Source organism: Leucoraja erinacea, chromosome 2, assembly GCF_028641065.1.
Source record: "Leucoraja erinacea ecotype New England chromosome 2, Leri_hhj_1, whole genome shotgun sequence".
NCBI classification, from domain to species: Eukaryota; Metazoa; Chordata; class Chondrichthyes; order Rajiformes; family Rajidae; genus Leucoraja; species Leucoraja erinaceus.
In genome coordinates this window covers 28,582,429-28,604,465 of record NC_073378.1, presented here as the reverse complement: position 1 = coordinate 28,604,465, position 22,037 = coordinate 28,582,429, and the positions used below count along the sequence as shown (strand labels likewise).

At 46.8% G+C, this 22,037-nt stretch overlaps 1 protein-coding gene across 1 annotated transcript in view; it reads right to left on the bottom strand.

Annotated features, from left to right (window-relative positions):
* LOC129708241 (nephrocystin-3-like) overlaps positions 1-22,037 on the bottom strand; it is an 83,306-nt gene that overhangs the window by 39,318 nt on the left and 21,951 nt on the right. Inside the window, exons 7-12 of the mRNA XM_055653878.1 lie at positions 20,995-21,155; positions 19,470-19,626; positions 12,279-12,353; positions 9,230-9,409; positions 4,260-4,363; positions 116-230 (exon numbers count right to left, since the gene is read on the bottom strand). Of these exons, the coding sequence (XP_055509853.1) occupies positions 116-230; positions 4,260-4,363; positions 9,230-9,409; positions 12,279-12,353; positions 19,470-19,626; positions 20,995-21,155 (792 nt within the window). The remainder of the gene's footprint in view (positions 1-115; positions 231-4,259; positions 4,364-9,229; positions 9,410-12,278; positions 12,354-19,469; positions 19,627-20,994; positions 21,156-22,037) is intronic.

Sequence of the window (22,037 nt, the reverse complement as noted above, 5' to 3'; positions counted from 1 at the left end):
GGGTACTGATTGGGGATGATCAGCCATGATCACATTAAATGGCGGTGCAGGCTTGAAGGGACGAATGGCCTACTCCTGCACCTATTGTCTATTGTCTATTGATGCAAGTCCCTACCTTGACGGTGAGTCGTTTAATTATGAGTGCTGGCTCGGAGCTGGTGGACAAAGGCCTTCCTGCAAAGTGATACAACAGTAAAGTGCTCGGTGAAGCCTTGTGTTGATGCTCAATCCTTTAAAAGACAAGAAAAACAAGTTAATACCAAAAGCAAATCGCGGATCAACATGATCAGGAATAGGAGGAGAATTAGGCCAGTCGGCCCATCAAGTCTACTCCGCCATTCAATCATGGCTGATCGATCTCTCCCTCCTGACCCCATTCTCCTGCCTTCCCCCCATAACCCCTGACACACGCACACAGAAATCAAAACACAGCACAGGAATCATTCCATCTGAGTTTACTTTAGAGATACAGCACGGAAACAGCCCCTTCAGCCCATCGAACCCGGGCCGACTCGCAATCACCCTGTACACTAGCACTATCCTACACACTAGGGACAATTTACATTTTTACCGAAGCCTATTAACCTACTGACCCATACGCCGTTGGGATGTGGGAGGAAACCGGAGAAAAAAAACACCAGTCACGGAGAGTAGGTGCAAACTCCGTAAAGACAGCACCCGTGGTCAGGATGGAACCCGGGTCTCTGGCGCTGTGAGGCAGCAACTCCACCGTGCCGCCCCTATTTAAACCGTTATTAAAAATTTCTAGTGTAAGAAAGAACTGCAGATGCCGGCCTAAATTGAAGGTAGACACAAAGTGCTGGAGTAACTCAGCGGGTGAGGCAGCATCTCTGGAGAGAAGGAATGGGCGACGTTTTGGGTCGAGACCTTTCTTCAGACTTGATGTCAGAAGACTGATGAATCCTGATATAAATTAGCTAAAGCATCGCATCAGTGAGTGAGGAAGAGTTTGCTCAAGTGGCCCGAGTGCTCTCTTTTACTGAACTTCACCCCCATATAATCAATAACAATCAAACCAAGCAGCAACAGCTGGAAACAGCCAGCGTCGAGTCACAGAGAAACAGGCCCTTCAGCAGAACTTGCCCACACATACCAACATGCCCCATCTACACTAGTCCCACACGCCCATGTTTGGCCCATATCCCGCTAAACCTGTCCAATCTAAGCATCTTTTAAATTATGTGATAGTCCCTGCCTCCTCTGGCAGCTTGTTCCTTACACCCATCACCCTCTGAGAAAAAACTGCCCCTCAGGTTCCCAAACGTATGCAGCTCTTAGTATTCTTTTGTGTCTTAACTAGCATCTGCGTTTTCTTGTTTCCACATTTATTGAACATTTTTTTCCCGTTATATACAATGTTTACATATTCACATATTATGTTGTGCTGCAGCAAGTAAGAATTTCATTGTCCTGTCCGGGACATGTGACAATAAAACACTCTTGACTCTTGACATTCTGTTGACACAATGGGACACGAGGAGATGGAAATAAAAGAGAGACACAAACTGCTGGAGTAACTCAGCGGGACAGGCAGCATCTCTGGAGAGAAGGAATGGGTGACGTTTCTTCAGTGACTAGTGGGGTACCGCAAGGCTCGGTGCTGGGAACGGAGCTATTTACAATATACATCAATAATTTAGATGAAGGGATTCAAAGTAACATTAGCAAATTTGCAGATGACACAAAGCTGGGTGGCAGTGTGAACTGTGAAGAGAATGCTATGAGGATGCAGGGTGACTTGGACAGGTTGGGCAGATGCATGGCAGATGCAGTTTAATGTGGATAAATGTGAGGTTATCCACTTTGGTGGCAAGAATAGAAAAGCAGATTATTATCCAAATGGTGTCGTTGGGAAAAGGGGAAGTACAATGGGGTCTGGGGGTCCTCGTACATCAGTCACTGCAGGTACAGCAGGCAGTCTTCAGAACAAGAGGAGTTGAGTATAGGAGCAAAGAAGTCCTTCTGAGGTTGTACAGGGCCCTCGTGAGACCACATCTGGAGTATTGTGTGCAGTTTTGGTCTCCAAATTTAAGGAAGGGCATTCTTGCTATTGAGGGAGTGCAGCGTAGGTTCACAAGGTTAATTCCCGGGATGGCAGGACAGTTGATAAAATGGAGCGGCTGGGCTTGTATACTCTGAAGGATGAGAGGGCATCTTATTGAAACATGTAAGATTATTAGGGGTTTGGACATGTTAGAGACAGGAAACATGTTCCCGATGTTGGGCGGGTCCAGAACCAGGGGCCACAGTTTAAGAATAAGGAGTAAGCCGTTTAGAATGGAAATGAGGAAAAACATTTTCACCCAGAGAGTTGTAAATCTGTGGAATTCTCTGCCTCAGAGGGCGGTGAAGGCCAATTCTCTGGATGCTTTCAAGAGAGAGTTAGATAGGGCTCTTAAAGATAGAGGAGTCAGGGGATATGGCAGGGCTGCCAACTCTCACGCATTGAGCATGAGACTAACACATTTGAGGAAATTCTCACGCTCTCACGCTGATGACAGAAGTTTTCACGCTCAAAAAAATATTTAAACAAATATATGAATAAATAAATAAATAAATAAATAAAGTCACACTCCTCCACACTCACCAATGAGAATAGTTTTTTGTCGGCAGGTTCCCCATATAGAACAAGCAATGTAATCGGCTTAAGCCCATCGCACGCTATTTAAAATGGCAATGTAGACCATTTGCGGGAGAAACTCAGCGGGTGAGGCAGCATCTATGTAGTTTGACCCTTCTTCAGACTCAAGCACTTCTCCAGCATTTTTGTCTACCGCTCTATAGATGCTGCCTCACCCGCCATTCACATTCCCTTGCAGATGGTGTGATAAGTGAGACACGACGGTGGTCCCTGCACCGACCCCCCCCCTCACCCCACCCCGAGGCACCGCTCACACCTCCCACCCTTACCCCCGGCGGCTCTGTGTCCGGCGACCGCTCTGTCCACACCGCATGGAGTTTTAACCCTCGCCCGGAGCCAGGAGCGGACCGGGTGAGTGGGGGCATCAGTGCCGCCTCCAGAGCCGCGGGGATGAATCTCGGGCTAAGGCGCCGCTCCGATGCCCAACCCCCGGGTCACTGTCCCTCACCTCCCTTGGACCCCCAGGTCACTGACCCGTTCCCGGGGAGGGGGGTGGGGGGGGGAGAGAGGGAAATGCTCCCCGGACATCGCCAAGTCTCCGCTCACTCCGGGTGTTGGCGCCGCTTCACTGACCCCACACTCACACACACAACCTAACACACACCCTTACACACACACTGGCACACACACAAGGTTTAAAGGGATTTGGGCCAAATGCGGATAAATGGGACTAGTTTAGATGGGGCATCTTGATCTGCATGAACAAGTTCGGATGATGGGCCTGTTTGCATGCTATAAGACTATGACACACTGTAGAAAGGGTGCAATTGCTCTGGAGATGATCGGAGCCTGGCTCTACTGTGGAATGTAATTTAACCTAACCGTATTCACACCTAATCCAATTTGAAGCATAAATGTTGCATCAAGTGTAAGTTAAAAGAATGCACCAGATTCCACAATTTCAAACTGAAAAATGCAAAAGCTTCCTACCGTGGGAGGGAGGACACTCCCCCACGACACACCCTCCCCCCCCCCCCCCCCCCACCCCACTCGTTCGGTGCTATCCCTCACAATTTCTCACTCTCACCTCACATCCAATGTTGGACGCCCTGATATGGGGAGAAGGCAGGAACGGGATACTGATTGTGGATGATCAGCCATGATCATATAGAATGGAGGTACTGGCTCAAAGGGCCGAATGGCCTACTCCTGCACCTATTGTCTATTGTCTAAGTCAATCGATATTTTTAAGGCAGAGATAGATAGATTCTTGATTAGTACGGGTGTCAGGGGTTATGGGGAGAAGACAGGAGAATGGGGTTGGAGGGAGAGATAGATCAGCCATGATTGAATGGTGGAGTGGACTTGATGGGCCAAATGGCCTAATTCTGCTCCTATCACCTTATGACCTAATCTGGAGGTGTGCGTTTTCAAACTTCTATACCATTTACCCGATGGGAGAGGGGGAAGAGGGAGCTATTGTCTATTGTCAGTCTGAAGAAGGGTCTCGACCTGAAACGTCACCCATTCCTTCTCTCTAGAGATGCTGCCTGTCCCGCTCAGTTACTCCAGCTTTTTGTGTCTGTCTTCGGTTTAAACCGGCATCTGCAGTTCCTTCCATCATCAGGCAATACAAAAGAAGTGAATAGCATCATACCATTTGGAGAGCAGCAGGGATTTCCCCGAGCCAGGCCCTCCTGACACAAGCAGTGGAGGTATGGGTGCAGGGGCAGACACCAGATCATTCAGCCGCTCGTAATACTAGAATCAGAGGCAGGTGTAAGAGGTTAGAGCACATCGCGAGAACTGTCTGTTTCTGCATAGAGTCACACAGCAGGGAAACAGGCCCTTCGGCCCAACTCATTCATGCCGACCAAGATGCTAACCATGCAGGCCAGCCCCCCTAGCCCACGTTTGGCCCCTATCGTATAGGTAGGTCAGGTCGGGGGGGGGAGTTTCCCCCACCACGGGTACCATGTAATCCCGTGTTACCTGCTCCATGGTCCGATAGTCGGCGACTAAACCGTCTCCCCCACCTGGTTTACCAGGTGAGGAGGGGGCTGTGGACCCCCAGCAGGACCAAAAGCGAGACCTGTCAAAGGGCAGATGAGCTCCTAGCGAGCCAACGGCCATCTACACTTCAGTAGAAGTTGCGATCACAGTTGTACATAGCGTTGTGAGGAGTGATGATAAAGCACACACATGCACCAAAATCCTGTACTTCCAGCGGCGGAAGTCCGCAGGAACTGGAGGACGGAGATGTGCAGTGCTTCCGTCACCGTACCCGTCGGAAATTAGCGCCACTGCGTCGCTAATGTTTTCAACGATGATGAATGAATGGATGAGTATAGGCACAGTAGTCTCCAAACCGTGACCACCACACCCAAGAACACCTTTGTCCCAACAACCATCAGGGTCTTGAACACCACTCACAACACTGCCCTCAACTAGCTTAGATGTGTAGCGTGGAAATGAAACCCTTTGGCCAACCAGCGGCTGTGGAAAGCATCTTGTCCGGAAATATCACAATTTGGTTTGGGAACTGCTCTGCCCAGGACAAGAAGGCTCTGCAGAGAGTAATGCATTCGGCCGAACGCACTATGGGAACTACACTCGCCCCCCCTGCAGGAACTATACATCAGAAGGTGCAACTCCAGAGCCAACAAGATCATGGGAGACCCCTTCCACCCCTGCAACGGACTGTTCCAGCTGCTATGGTCAGGCAAACGCCTCCGTTGCCATGCTGTGAAAACGGAGAGGATGAGAAGGAGTTTCTTCCCAGAGGCCATCAGGACTGTAAACTCCTATCACACCAGGGACTAACTTTACTGAACCATTCTACTGTTGTGTGGTGTCTTTTTAAAATTGCTGTTTTTTTTCTTTTTCTTTCCTCCCACAAATATGTAATATGTGAATATGTGATTCTCTTCCATTCTGTTTTGTAGTTTGTTTGTTTGTTTTTTTGCACAAAGTCCGCGAGCATTGCCACTTTTCATTTCACTGCACATCTCGTATGTGTATGTGACGAATAAACTTGACTTGACTTGACACAAGGGACAATTTACCGAATTTGCTGATTAACCTACAAACCTGCACGTCTTCGGAGTGTGGGAGGAAAAACCAGTGCACCCAGAGAAAACCCACGTCGGTCAACGGGGAGAAGGTGCCATTTCCACACAGACAGCACCCGTAGTTAAGATTGAGGCAGCAACTCCATCGTTGCCGCCCAACAATGACCCACAGACCATCTTTGGTTGCACAAAGGACATCGATGTATTGGGGTTATTCATTTATAGAAACATAGAAATTAGGTGCAGGAGTAGGCCATTCTGCCCTTTGAGCCTGCACCGCCATTCAATATGATCATGGCTGATCATCCAACTCAGTATCCCGTACCTGCCTTCTCTCCATACCCTCTGATCCCCTTAGCCACAAGGGGCACATCTAACTCCCTCTTAAATATAGCCAATGAACTGGCCTCGACTACCCTCTGTGGCAGAGAGTTCCAGAGATTCACCACTCTCTGTGTGAAAAAAGTTCTTCTCATCTCGGTTTTAAAGGATTTCCCCCTTATCCTTAAGCTGTGACCCCTTGTCCTGGACTTCCCCCAACATCGGGAGCAATCTTCCTGTATCTAGCCTGTCCAACCCCTTAAGAATTTTGTAATTTTCTATAAGATCCCCTCTCGATCTCCTAAATTCTAGAGAGTATAAACCAAGTCTATCCAGTCTTTCTTCATAAGACAGTCCTGACATCCCAGAAATCAGTCTGGTGAACCTTCTCTGCACTCCCTCTATGGCAATAATGTCCTTCCTCAGATTTGGAGACCAAAACTGTACGCAATACTCCAGGTGTGGTCTCACCAAAACCCTGTACAGCTGCAGTAGAACCTCCCTGCTCCTATACTCAATTCCTTTTGCTATGAAAGCTAACATACCATTCGCTTTCTGCACTGCCTGCTGCACCTGCATGCCTACTTTAAATGACTGGTGTACCATGACACCCAGGTCTCGCTGCATCTCCCCTTTTCCTAGTCGGCCACCATTTAGATAATAGTCTGCTTTCCTGTTTTTGCCACCAATATGGATAACCTCACATTTATCCACATTATACTGCATCTGCAAACATCCCACTCACCCAGCCTATCCAAGTCACCTTGCAGTCTCCTAGCATCCTCCTCACAGCTAACACTGCCCCCCAGCTTAGTGTCATCCGCAAACTTGGGAGATATTGCCTTCAATTCCCTCATCCAGATCATTAATATATATTGTAAATAGCTGGGGTCCCAGCACTGAGCCTTGCGGTACCCCACTAGTCACTGCCTGCCATTGTGAAAAGGACCCGTTTACTCCTACTCTTTGCTTCCTGTTTGCCAGCCAGTTCTCTATCCACATCAATACTGAATCCCCAATGCCGTGTACTTTAAGTTTGTATACTAATCTCTTCTGTGGGACCTTGTCGAAAGCCTTCTGGAAGTCCAGATACACCACATCCATTGGTTCTCCCCTATCCACGCTACTAGTTACATCCTCAAAAAATTCTATAAGATTCGTCAGACATGATTTACCTTTCGTAAATCCATGCTGACTTTGTCCAATGATTTCACCACTTTCCAAATGTGCCGCTATCCCATCTTTAATAACTGACTCTAGCAGTTTCCCCACTACTGATGTTAGACTAACTGGTCTGTAATTCCCCGTTTTCTCTCTCCCTCCCTTCTTAAAAAGTGGGGTTACGTTTGCTACCCGCCAATCCTCAGGAACTACTCCAGAATCTAAAGAGTTTTGAAAGATTATTAAAGATTGGCTTTTCTTGTTTACATGTTATTTTTGTGTATTGCATTTTGCACGCCTGTTATGCTGCTGCAAGTGAAGGGCATGTCCCACTTGCATGCGATTGCGTGCGTTTGGCGCAACCAGCCGGAGGTCGCGCAAAGTTCGCGCTAAGTTTGCGCGTGACGTCGTTTACGCATATAAAGGGGGGTTGCTGGCTGCCATTCCATGATCATCATGGAAGAGATGCAGACTGCATGGCTGCAACAGCAACAGAGACTTCTATTAGCAGCAGCCCTCATGCTGCTACAAATCAGCTGGACAGGAGGCGGGCCGACTGAATTTGGGTGTCGCACGGCGTCGGGCGGTGACGTCATCACACGACGCCACGCGCTAGGCGTACGCCGTCAAGACACCGCCTACGATGTCAAGACGCTGCGTAGACCGCAATGCGTCTGCGTGTGTGTGCGTATGCGGGCCGATAGGCCGTTGGCGTGTGAAGATGTCGGTCAGGAATTTCGGAGCCCCACGCGATGTCGGGACCAGCCCCGCACAACTCCATACCCCTCCGCGCTTTTAAGTGGGACCGGCCCGGCCCGGCCCGGCACGGCCATACGGTGCCCGTACGCCTCAAACGACCACGAGGTTGTGCAATTTGCGAGCCAAGGTCGCGTAAGTGGGACAGGCCCTTGAGAATTACTTTGTCCCAACCTATTTCTGTTATAATTGATCACTTGACTCTCTGGACTCTTGTGCTTCATGGTGCACACGAGCGGCTCAACATAGAAACATGGACACTAGGTGCAGGAGGCCATTTGACCCTTCGAACCATCTCTCCACCTCTCAGGATCTCAGGACCACACAAGCTTCTCCACCACGACAAGGTGACAATCGACGGAGAAGCTCGGTACACGTGACAATAAACTACACATTTACTAAATCTAATGATAATTCTGATGAGAGAGTTGTGAATCTGTGGAATTCTCTGCCACAGAAGGCAGTGGAGGCCAATTTAATGGCTGTTTTCAAAAGAGAGTTAGATTTAGCTCTTAGGGCTAACGGAATCAAGGGATAGGGGGAGAAAGCAGGAACGGGGTACTGATTTTGGATGATCAGCGATGATCAAATTGAATTGAATTGAATTGAATACATTTTATTAGCCAAGTATGTATACGTACAAGGAATTTGCCTTAGTGCTTTGCTCGCAAGGATAACAACACGATAAACAGTAGACAATTAAAAATAAAACATTATAATTTAAACATGTGAAGAATTAAATAAAATACCAGAGCACAAGGAGCCTGCACACGTTTTGGTTATTGAGTAGAGCTACTGCTCGTTGGAAAAAGCTGTTTTTATGTCTGGCTGTGGCAGCTTTGACAGTCAGGAGTCGCCTTCCAGAGGGAAGTGATTCAAAGAGAGTGTGGCCAGGGTGAGAGGGGTCACCCTGACCTAAAGTAGGTGTATTGAGCGGCGGTGCTGGCTTGAAGGGCTGAATGGCCTACCCCAGCACCTATTTTCTGTTTTTCTATGATGTATGGTAAAATTGTCATTTTTCTTACCAGCTGTCATTAGGTAAATGAACTGCCCTCTCACCAACCAGAGTCCGGCCCTGGACTATCACCTACACTATATATATATATACAGACTATCTATCTATACTATTACTAAAACCCTCATCTTGTCCTCTTCCGGTGTGCCCTATATCGCTAGGATTTTTTGTCCACCTGACTCACCGTTCTCCACTGCTCGACCACCCCCCACACCCCCGCCCCACAACCGTCCCTCCCCCACACACTCCCAACGGGTCCCACTTAGTCTAGTAATATAAGTGTAAGTGTAAGTGAAGATGTACCTTGTCAAATCCCAATTCGGAGGTGTTCCCACAAGCAGCTTGAAACGCTTCCAACTGCCCCTGCTCTTCGTGCATATCCCAGATGGTATCTCCAAAGTCCTCCTCTTCCCAGTTCATGGAATCATCCTTCAATCCGGAATCCTTGTTTTCAAGGTTTGCGCTTTCCCAGCCCAGCAATTCCTGAACCAAAGATCAAAAAGTTTTAAGACACAAAAAAGCTGGAGTAGCTCAGCGGGGCAGGCAGGCAAGCAAGCATCTCTGGAGAGAAGGAATGGGTGACGTTTCTTCAGGCTGAAGAAGGGTCTAGACCAGAAACGTCACCCATTCCTTCTCTCCAGAGATGCTGTCTGACTGCCCCGCTGAGCTACTCCAACATTTTTGTGTCTATCTTCAGTTCAAACCAGCATCTGCAGTTCCTTTATACACACCAAAGGTTTTTTAACTGGTGCTTGATATCAGGACATCAAAAAAATTATACATGCACTTAGATGGACAAGGGCTGATTAGGGATAGTCAGCATGGTTTTGTATGTGGGAGGTCGTGTCTCACAAATCTGATTGAGATTCTTGAGGGTGTGACCAAAAAGGTTGATGAGGGCAGAGCTGTAGATGTTGTGTACATGGACTTCAGTAAGATTCAAGATTCAAGATACAAGACGTTTCCGCATGGTGGGCTGCTCTAGAAGGTTACATCGGATGGGATCCAAGGAGAGAAAGCTGAATGGACAGCAAATTAACTCCATGGAAGGAAGCAGAGGGTGATGGGGGAAGGTTGCTTCTCGGACTGGAGGCCTGTGACTAGTGGTGTGCCTCAGGGTTTGGTGCTGGGCCCGTTACTGTTTGTCATCTACATCAATGATTCGGATGAGAACATACAGGGCAAGATTAGCAAGTTTTTTGCTGATGATATTAAAGTAGGTGACATTACAAAGAGTGGAGATGGCTGTGAAAGATTGCAGCAGGATCTGGATCGATTGGCCAGGTGGGCTGAGGAATGGTTGATGGAATTTAGTACAGAGAAGTGTGAGGCATTGCATTTTGGGAAGTCTAACTAGGGCAGGACCTATACAGAGAATAGTAGGGCTCTGGGTAGTGCAGAGCAGAGGGATCTAGGAGAGCTGGTAAATAGTTCATTGAAAGTGGCATCACACTTTCAGGTTGGTTAAGAAGGCTTCTGAAACATTGTCCTTCATCAGTTAGTGTATCGAGTATAGAAGTTAGGAGGTCATATTGCAGTTTAATTTAAAGATTCAGCCTAGAAACAGGCCCTTCAGCTCACCTAGTCCACACTGTCCAGCAATCCCTGCACATTAACACTACCCTACGCACACTCGGGACAATTTACATTTATGCCATGCCAATTAACCTACAAACCTGCAGGTCTTTGGAGTGACAATAGACAATAGACAATAGGTGCAGGAGTAGGCCATACGGCCCTTCGAGCCCACACTGCCATTCAATGTGATCATGGCTGATCATCCAAAATCAGTACCCCGTTCCTGCCTTCTCCCCATATCCCCTGACTCCACTATCTTTAAGAGCCCTATCTTGCTCTCTCTTGAAAGCATCCAGAGAACCTGCCACCACCGCCCTCTGAGGCAGAGAATTCCACAGACTCACCACTCTCTGTGAGAAAAAGTGTTTTCTCGTCTCCATTCTAAATGGCTTACTCCTTATTCTTAACACCCAGGGCTAGGCTAGGATTTTATTCCTCGAAGCGCAGGAGGATGATGGGTGAACTTATAGAGGTGTACAAAATCATAAGAGGAATAGGTCAGGTAAATGCACAGTATTATGCCCAGAGTAGGAGGAATCGAGAACCAGAGGACAGAGGTTTAAGGTGAGGGGGGGAAAGATTTAAGAGGAACCTGAGGGGTAACCTTTTTAGAGAAAGGGTGGTGGGTGTATGGAACGAACTGCTGGAGGATGTCTGAGAACACTGATGTAATCATAAAGAAAGCACATCAGCGCCTCTACTTCCTGAGAAGATTACAGAGAGTCGGGATGTCAAGGAGGACTCTCTCTAACTTCTATAGATGCACAGTAGAGAGCATTCTGACCGGTTGCATGGTGGCTTGGTTCGGAAACTTGAGCGCCCTGGAGTGGAAAAGACTACAAAAAGTAGTAAACACTGCCCAGTCCATCATCGGCTCTGACCTCCCTTCCATCGAGGGGATCTATCACAGTCGCTGCCTCAAAAAGGCTGGCAGCATCATCAAGGACCCACACCATCCTGGCCACTCACTCATCTCCCCACTACCTTCAGTTAGAAGGTACAGGAGCCTGAAGACTGCAACGACCAGGTTCAGGAATAGCTGCTTCCCCACAGCCTTCAGGCTATTAAACTCGGCTTGGACAAAACTCTGAACATTAATAGCCCATAATCTGTTTATTTGAACTTTATCTGTGTATTTATTCATGTGTGTATATATTTATACAATAGTGTAAGGACACACTGATCTGTTCTGTATTCATGCCTACTATGTTCTGGTGTGCTAAAGCAAAGCAAGAATTTCATTGTCCTATCAGGGACACATGACAATAAACTCTCTCTCTCTCTATTTGATGAATGAATGAATGAATAAATTTATTGGCCAAGTATTCACATACAAGGAATTTGCCTTGGTGCTCCACCCACAAGTGACAACATGACATACAGTGACAGTTAAGAATGACACATCAAACATTAATAATTGACGCAGGGACTATCATAATATTGACAGGTACATGGATAGGACTTTTAGAGAGATATGGGCCAAAGGGCAGGCAGGTAGGACAAGTGTAGATGGGACATTGTTGGCCAGTGTGGTCAAGTTGGGCCGAAGGACCTGTTTCCTTCCTGTATCACTGTCTGAAAATGTAAATAACATCCTTTATTTATTCAAGAAGGAACTGCAGTTGCTGGAAAAATCGAAGGTGGACAAAAATGCTGGAGAAACTCAGCGGGAGAGCCAGCATTTGCTCCATAGATGCTGCCTCACCCGCTGAGTTGCTCCAGCATTTTTGTCCACCTCCTTTATTTATTCATTCAGTTTTAATCTGTACATTACCTGCTTGATGATCTTTTCTATTTGGGCAAATATTTTCTTTGCGCCCTCCTCTGCATTTCCATCATCTTCGATGATCTATTAAATAAATAATAGAAATTATTAATGGTTCAGCTGAGACACTCAAGACAACGATTTAAGACAAGATGGATATAAGGAAGGCATTTTATCGGGGCACATCAGAACATGGTTGGGAGCAGCTCCATTCAAGATGTGGCAAGGTGGTGCAGCGGTAGAGTTGCTGCCTCACAGCGCCAGGTTCAATCCTGACTACGGGTGCTGTCAGTACGGAGTTTGTACGTTCTCCCCGTGACCTGCGTGGGTTTTCTCCGGGTGCTGCGGTTTCCTCCCACATTCCAAAGACGTGCAGGTTTGTAGGTTAATTGGCTTTGGTATAATTGTGATTTGTCTCTTGTGTGGGATGGTGCTAGTGAATGTGGTGATCGCTGGCCTGAGGTCGAAAGGCCTGTTTCTGCGTTGTATCTCTAAAGTCTACAGGAAACTGTTCATATCAACAGAAAGATCTGGAACCAGAGGACACAGATTTTTGGCGGCTTGGTGAAACCATACCATATTCTCCAGAGATGCTGCCTGACCCGCTGAGTTACTCCAGCACTCTGTGAAACGTCACCTATCCGTGTTCTCCACAGATAGACAATAGACAATGGGTGTAGGAGTAGACCATTCGGCCCTTCGAGCCAGCACCGTCATTCAATTTGATCATGGCTGATCATCCCCAATCAGTACCCCATTCCTGCCTTCTCCCCATATCCCCTGATGCTATTTTTAAGAGCCCTATCTAGCTCTCTCTTGAAAGCAATGAACCTGTCTCCACCGTCCTCTGAGGCAGAGAATTCCACAGACTCACCACTCCCTGTGAGAAAAAGTGTTCCTCGTCTCCATTCTAAATGGCTTACGCCTTATTCTTAAACTGCGTGGCCTCTGGTTCTGGACTCCCCCAACATTGGAGGAAGCAGCTGCCTCCGATGTTGCAGGAGACCAGAACCAGGGGTCCAGATATATGGGTATAAGGAAGGCATTCCTGCCTCTAGCGTGTCCAAACCCTTAATAATCTTATATGTTTCAATAAGATCGCCTCTCATCCTTCCTAAAGGGGACCAAAAACTGCACCACAATACTCAGCCGCTCACTTCTCTCAGCACATGACAAATCACAGCTTTTAAAGGGAACTGGATATAAGTATTTGGAAAATAACGTTCCAGAGCTAACAACAATAAAGCTAAGGAATTAAACTTGCTCAAATGAGGTGGACCATGAGGATGCACACAACATGGATAGGTTGGGTGAGTCAGATGCAGGGCTCTGTAATGCAACTGCAGAAGGACCTCCACTTTGTTCCTATATTCGATTCATCTTGTCATGAAAAGACCAACATGCAATTGGGGGTTCTTCACTGCCTGCTGTAAGCTGCATGCTTACTTTCATAGACTGATGTACAAGAACCCCGGATCCCGTTGTACCTCCTCTTTCCCAACTTGACACCATTTACATAATAATCTGCCTTCCTGGTTTTACTACCAAAGTGGATAACCTCACATTTATCTGCATTAAACTACATCTGTCGTGCATCTGCCCACTCACCAAACCTGTCCATGTCACCCTGCATCCTCATAGCATCCACCTCACAGTTCGCAAGTTTAATTCCTTAGCTTTTTGTTTTTAGCTGTGGAACGTTATTTTCCAAATACTTATATCCAGTTCCCTTTAAAAGCTGTGATTGGGTCTACACTATCAGCAAGTGAACAGAACACAGTGCTGGAGTAACTCAGCGGGTCAGGTTCTCTGGATACTTTCAAGAGAGAACTAGATAGGGCTCTCAAAGATAGCGTAGTCAGGGGATATGGGGAGAAGGCAGGAACGGGGTACAGATTGTGGATGATCAGCCATGATCACATTGGGGATCCCGATGGAGTACAGGGGAGAAAGCTGGGAAAGTGAGGTGGGGGCAAAGCCTGGCTAGTGATAGGTGGATACAGGTGATGGGGGATGGACAGAGTAAGTGACAAAGGTTGGAGGTGAAAAGGAGACAAAGGAGTGTCAGGTAAAGAGAGAAGTGGAGGAGTGAGATGTGAAGCCGGAGGGAGGGATATGGAATGGGACGGGGGGAGAGGAACGGGGGGGGAAGGGGGGGGGGGGTATTGAATAATTGAATAATTTCCTGGTACTGCAGAGTTCAGTTTCAGCACTATATTTCACTCATTTATTTAAGATGTCAGTAAAGGGCATGTCCCACTTACGACCTTTACAGGCGACTGCCAGCACCCGTCATAGATCGACGAACATTTGCAACATGTTGAAAATTCAATGGCAACCAGAAAGGCGCTACGACTATTTGGAAACCGCTCACGACCGTATGGTCGGAGAGGTCTATGGTCGCGAGAGGTCTCCAAAGAGGTCTCCGTAGCGTCTTTCTGGTCGCTGTTGAATTTTCAACATGTTGGAAATTTTCGGAGACCTATGACGGGTGCCGGCAGTCGCCGAAAAGGTCGCGTAAGTGGGACAGGCCCTTAACAGCTACGCAAGCCCAGGACTACCAATAAATGACAGCACAGATTTCAGATCAGAAGACTTTCAGAATGCTTTGTTGAAATGACTTCACCACAACAGGATACTTACACTTAAAATATAGCAGAAAATGCATACCATAAATTCATCCATGCTGCATTAAAACAATGTTAGACAGGTTAAAATCAAATGTGCAGTACAGTTAGCAATTACTCGCAATTAGATTGTTTTAGTATTTTAACTGCACTTTAAGGTCCATTTTTACTTTTCATACAAGTTAACAATATGTATTTAACACACACGATAGCTTTGATTGTTTTCAATATACGATGGATTCATTGAAAGGCATAATTCATCCATTTAAAGCACATTTTACTCCGGCGGACCAGCACTTCAACTCCCCCCACCCATTCCCAATCTGATCTTTCTGTTCTGCGCCTCCTCCATTGTCAGAGTGAGGCCCAGCGCAAATTGGAGCAGCAGCACCTCATATTTCGCTCGGGCAGCTTACACCCCAGCGGTATGAACATTGACTTCTCTAACTTCAGATGGCCCTTGCTTTCCTTCTCTCTCCATCCCCTCCCCCTTCCCAGTTCTCCCACCAGTCTTACTGTCTCCGACTACATTCTCTCTCTGTCCCGCCCCCTCCCCTGACATCGGTCTGAAGAAGGGTCTCGACCCGAAACGTTGCCCATTCCTCACCATAGATGCTGCCTGTCCCGCTGAGGTACTCCAGCATTTTGTGCCAACATTTGTCTCAACTTTAATTGTTATAATTTGATCTTTCAAGAGAGCTAGATAGGGCTCTTAAAAATAGTGGAGTCAGGGGATATGGGGAGAAGGCAGGTACGGGGTACTGATTGGGGATGATCAGCCATGGTCACATTGAATGGCGGTGCTGGCTCAAAGGGCCGAATGGCCTCCTCCTGCATCTATTGTCTATTGATACACTTCAGTATGCATATTGTCATAATGCAAATGTATTTGTTTAAATTAATTTAGTGCAGTAGAGTTGCTGCCTCACAGCGCCAGAGTCCCGGGTTCCATCCTGACTACGGGTGCTGTCTGTACGGAGTTTGCACGTTCACCCTGTGACCTGCGTGGGTTTTCTCTGGGCGCTCTCGGTTTCTCCCACATCCCGAAGACGTGCAGGTTTGTGGGTTAATTAGCATTAGAAAAATTATAAATTGTCCTTATGGGTGTACCAAAAGTGTTAGTGTGTGGGGTTATCGCTGGTCGGCGCAGACTGGGTGGGCCAAAGGGCCTGTTTCCGCACTGTATCTATGTTAGCTACTGTGAATTAACGCGAATACAGGCGGGTAATGGGAGAATCGGGCTTGATAATATAGGCACAAGAGAAAATAGATAGTTTACAAGGTCATAGGGAATTGGAGTAGAATTAGCCAATTCAGCCCTTCAAGTCTACTCTGCCATTCAATCATGGCTGATCTCTCTCTCCCTCCTAACTCCATTCCCCTACCTTCTCCCCATAACCCCTGACACCCGTACTAATCAAGAATCTGTCTATCTCTACCTTGAAAATATCCACTGACTTGGCCTCCACAGCCTTCTGTGGCAAAGAATGCCACAGATTCACCACCCTCTGACTAAAGAAACGTCTCCTCATCTCCTTCCTCAAAGAACGTCCTTTATTTCTGAGCTCTAGTGATCTCTAGTCCTAGACTCTCCCACTAATGGAAACATCCTCCCCACATCCACTCTAACCAGGCCTTTCACTATTCTGTACGTTTCAATGAGGTCCCCTTTTCATTCTTCTAAACTCCTGCGAGTACAGGCCCAGTGCCGTCAAACGCTCATCATATGTTAACCTGGTAATTCCTCGGATAATTCTAGTAAACCTCCTCTGGACCCTCTCCAGAGCACGCACATCCTTCCTCAGATATGGGGTCCAAAACTGCTCACAATATTCCAAATGCGGCCTGACCAGCGCCTTATAGAGCCTCAGCATTACATCCCTGTTTTTGTATACAAGCCCCCTTGAAATAAATGCTAGCATTGAGTTTGCTTTCTTTACTACCAATAAAATAAGCACGAGAGGAAAAAAAATAGTTTCGAAGGAAAACCTAGGGCAGGGGTGGGGAAACTTTTCATGTTGGAATGCCGCATCAAGTTAGCTGTAATCTAATAAGGCCACATCCAAGAAACTTCAATTAGATGTACTTCAAAATGTCCATTATTTTGTTAAAATAGCCCTCATGACTTGCTAATGTTTTAATTGTGACTGTCAGTTGGGGAGGATTATTTTGTTGAATCTTCTTTTACTCTTTGGTATTTTAAATAAGTTCATTTTAAGATTAAAATAAAAATAATAAAAAAAGAACTAAAAACATATTAATAAAAATAAAAGGATCTGTTCTACAAAATTTGGATTCATTCAAAAGGCCGCACTAAATGGCCTAGAAGGCCGCATTGAGCCTTAAGGCCGCAGGTTCCCCACCCCTGGCCTAGGGGAACGGGACTGCTGGAAGCCTGGGCTCAACTGCCTCCATCTACGTCATTATAACACTGTAAACATATTGAATCTGAAAGTTGCCATGACTGATCCAAGATGTTTGGGTTTTTAGGCCTTACTAAGTGAGCCTCAGAAGCAGTGTGGTTTGTCAAAGATAGACACAAAATGCAGGAGTAACTCAGCAGGTCAGGCAGTCCAGAGTCAACACGGCTTTCCCCACAAACATTAAGTATCGTGCTATTTATTGAATGAGGCACAGAACCACATGCAGTGGTGGGAGGCCAGTGAAATAGTGAAAGGCCCGGATAGAGTGGATGTGGACAGGATGTTTCCACTAGTGGAAGAGTCTAGGACTAGAGGTCACAGCCTCAGAATTAAAGGGCGCTCCTTTAGAAAGGAGGTGAGGAGGAACATCTTTAGTCAGAGGGCAGTTAATCTGTGGAAGTCATTGCCACAGAGGGCTGTGGAGGCCAAGTCAGTGGATATATTTAAGGCAGAAATTGACAGGTTCTTGATTAGTACGGGTGTCAGGGGTTATGGGGAGAAGGCAGGAGAATGGGGTTGGGAGGGAGAGATAGATCAGCCATGATAGAATGGCGGAGTAGACATGATGGGCTGAATGGTCTAATTCTGCTCCTTTATGAGGCAAAACATTTCATAATGCAATAAGGCGTCCTATTTACTTCGCTCCATAGATGCTGCCGCACCTGCTGAGTTTCTCCAGCATTTTTGTCTACCTTCGATTGTCCAACATCTGCGGTTCCTTTTTGATCATAGTGCAATAATCCAAGTGGAAAGAGCAGCCACTATTATTGACAGGCTAACGTTGCTATTATCACGTATGAGCATGAACTTAGACTCGTAGATACAAAATGCTGAAGTAACTCAGCGGGACAGGCAGCGTTTCTGGAGAGGAGGAACTGGGTGACGTTTCGGGTCGAGACCCTACTTCAGACTAAGGGATCCGATTCTGCTCCAGCATTGTGTGTCTAGCTTCGATTTAAACCAGCATCTGCAGTTCTTTCCTAGACATGAACTTAGACTCGATGGGAGGAATGGCCTAATTCTGCCCCAATAAGAGGCTAAACGTTTAATTGAGTAGTCTTAGAGTCATAGAGTGACACAGTGTGGAAACAGGCCCTTCGGCCCAACTGGCCCACACCGGCCAACAATGTCCCAGCTACGCTAGTCCCACTTGCCTGCGTTTGATCCATAACCCTCCAAACCTGTCCTATCCCTGTACCTGTCCAACTGTTTCTTAAATGATGGGATAGTCCCAGCCTCAACTACCTCCTCTAGCAGCTTGTTCCATACACCCACCACCCTCTGTGTGGAAAGGTTACCCCTCAGATTCCTATTAAATCTTTTCCCCTTCACCTTCAACCTATGCCCTCTCGTCCTGAATTCCCCTACTCTGGGCAAACAACTCTGTGCATCTACCCGATCTATTCCTCTCATGATTTTCTACACCTCTATAAGATCACCCCTCATCCTCCTGTGCTCCATGGAATAGAGACCCAGCCTACTCAACCTCTCCCTATAGCTCACACCCTTTAGTCCTGGCAACATCCTCGTAAATCTTTTCTGAACCCTTTCAAGCTTGACAATATCTTTCCTTTTCCATGAACCCAGAACTGAACGCAATATTCTAAATGCGCTCACCAACGTCTTATACAACTGCAACATGACCTCCCAACTTCTATACTCAATACACTGACTGATGAAGGCCAAAGTGCCAAAAGCCTTGTTGACCATCTTATCTACCTGCGACTCGACCTTCAAGGAACCATGCACCTGTACTCCTAGATCCCTCTGCTCTACAACACTACCCAGAGGCCGACCATTCACTGTGTAGGTCCTGCCCTTGTTCGACGTCCCAAAATGCAACACCTCACACTTTTCTGTATTAAATTCCATCAATCATTCCTCCGCCCACCTGGCCAATCGATCCAGATCCTGCTGCAATCGTTCACAACCATCTTCACTATCTGCAAAACCACTCACTTTTGTATCATCCAAGGAATAGAGACACAGCCCACTCAACCTCTCCCTATAGCTCACGCCCTCTAGTGCTGGCAACATCCTCGTAAATCTTCTCTGCACCCTTTCCAGCTAATTACATTTCGAAGAAAAGTCAAAGTACAATGAGCGACAGGACCCTCCAGCCAGAGTTCCCCATTCGCTGCACACATCACCTTGGCTCGTTGGGAATCATTTGCATCCGATATTTTTCCGATCAGTCGGAGCGCTTCCTCAGAACCGCCACCAGTCTCTGACAGGCTGTGGTAGATCACCAGAGGTTTGGTCTCAGAGTTCTTCAGGAAATATTCTTCGCAGTCCTCTTCCATGGATCTTGTGCAAACAGGGAAAAAAAGCCCAAGGATCACAGTTCTAAAGCAAAAACACTGGAGGGTGCGCTAAATTGGTTTATTTGATCAGTACGGGTGTATGGGGAGAAGGCAGGAGAATGGGGTTGGGATGGAGAGATAGAACACACGTTTGAATGGCAAAGTAGACTTGATGGGCCAAATGGCCTAATTCTGCTCCTATCACAGAACCTTATGAAGTTTAAGTAAGTAAGTAAGTAAGTTTTACTGGCCAAGTATTCACATACAAGGAATTTACCTTGGTGCTCCGCCCACAAGTAACAACATGACATACAGTGATAGTTACGAATGACTCAGAAAACACTAATAATATTAAAACATTAATGATAAAACACCATTGGTCAATCATGTGAACCAACAAACTACCAGATCAAAGGGAGGCTACAGCTTTTTGGCTGTTGAGTAGAGCAACTACTCGTGGATAAAAACTGTTTTTATGTCTGGCTGTGGCAGCTTTGACAGTCCGGAGTCGCCTTCCAGAAGGAAGTGATTCAAAGAGTTTGTGGCCAGGGTGAGAGGGGTCAGAGATGATCTTGCCCGCTCGCTTCCTGGCCCTTGCAGTGTACAGTTCATCAATGGAGGGAAGGTTGCAGCCAATAACCTTCTCTAGTTTAGTTTAGTGTACAAAATCTTCTTCTTCTTGCGTACGGCGTGTACAGCCTAAAGTTGTAAGACAACTTGTTCTGTTTGATCTTCTGTTTGTGCATGCCAGGTTGATTGCATTCATCGAAACAGGGAGGACCACGTGAAGGTTGCACCCCAGTGTACAAAATGATACAATAGAATTTTATTTATCCCAGGAGGGAAATTGATCTGCCAACAGTCATAAAACACAAAACACATGAAAAATGAAAGTAAAGTGACGAGTGAAAAGGATTGGATAGGTGCTGAAGCAAAGATCCTATAGCGGATCTATAGGATCTTTGTGCTGGAGTAACTCAGCGGGTCAGGCAGCATCTCTGTGTTTATTTGTAATCTATTTGGAATTCAGAGGCAAATAAATAAATGATCGGTCTTTGTCCCAAACACTATGGAAGGCACTGTAGTTTCTCTCGCCAAGCTGCTGCCTGACCCACTGAGTTACTCCAGCACTCTGTGAAATGTCACCTATCCATGTTCTCCACAGATGCTGCCTGACCCGCTGAGTTACTCCAGCACTCTGTGAAATGTCACCTATCCATGTTCTCCAGAGATGCTGCCTGACCCGCTGAGTTATTTATTCCAGCACTCTGTGAAACGTCACCTATCCATGTTCTCCACAGATGCTGCCTGACCCGCTGAGTTACTCCAGCACTCTGTCTTTATTTTTAAATGATTACATAAATATCCTTACCTGGGCAAAGCAGCACCGAGGAAGGCAAGACACAAGGAGCTTTTCTCAATCTCCCACCTTCTCTCTGTTAAGTATTGGTTTGAATTCTCCACTGGGAAATGTACCATGAGGAAAAAGTGACCAAGGCTCTCGCAGATTGTTTGCAGCTTCGGAGAGTATTCCTGTGAGCACCAGAAGCCACATTGTCATAACAATCACATCCTCACCATAACATCAAGCCGTGACACATAGTTGAAGGGGTGTAGACACGAGAACTCAGCCCATGAATGGTGGACGAAATGTGTAAGAAAGAACTGCAGATGCTGGTAAAATCGAAGGTAGACACAAAATGCTGGAATAACTCAGCGAGTCAGGCAGCATCTTGGGAGAGAAGGAATGGGTGACGTTTCGGGTCGAGACCCTTCTTCAGACTCGACCCGAAACGTCACCCATTCCTTCTCTCCACAGATGCTGCCTGACCCGCTGAGTTACTCCAGCACTCTGTGAAACGTCACCTATCCATGTTCCCCAAAGATGCTGCCTGACCCGCTGAGTTACTCCAGCACTCTGTGAAACGTCACCTATCCATGTTCTCCACAGATGTTGCCTGACCCGCTGAGTTATTCTATCATTTTGTGTCTGCCATAAATGGTGGAGATCGAGTCATAGAGTGATACAGCAGATAAACAAGCCCTTCGGCCAAACTTGCCCACACCGACCAACATGTCCCATCTACACGTGTCCCCCTCTGTCTGCATTTGGTCCATACTCCCCTCTACCTGCCCTGTCCATGTACCTGTCTAAATGTTTCTTAAACATTGCGATAGAATCTGCAAAAGATATTGCATGAAACAGGCCCTTTCCGTTGTGTCCACACCAACATCGGTCTCCCTTTCACACTAGTAACCTCTTACGGACTCTTTCGAAAGCCTCTCCATCCTGTAATGGGGGCAACCAGAACTGATTCAACTGTGAGGTTCAATACGAATTACTGCTCACAATTGTTTGCCTTTGTCGTCACAGGGTACTGTTGCAGCATGTGGTTTGTTGGTGTCTCGAGGTCA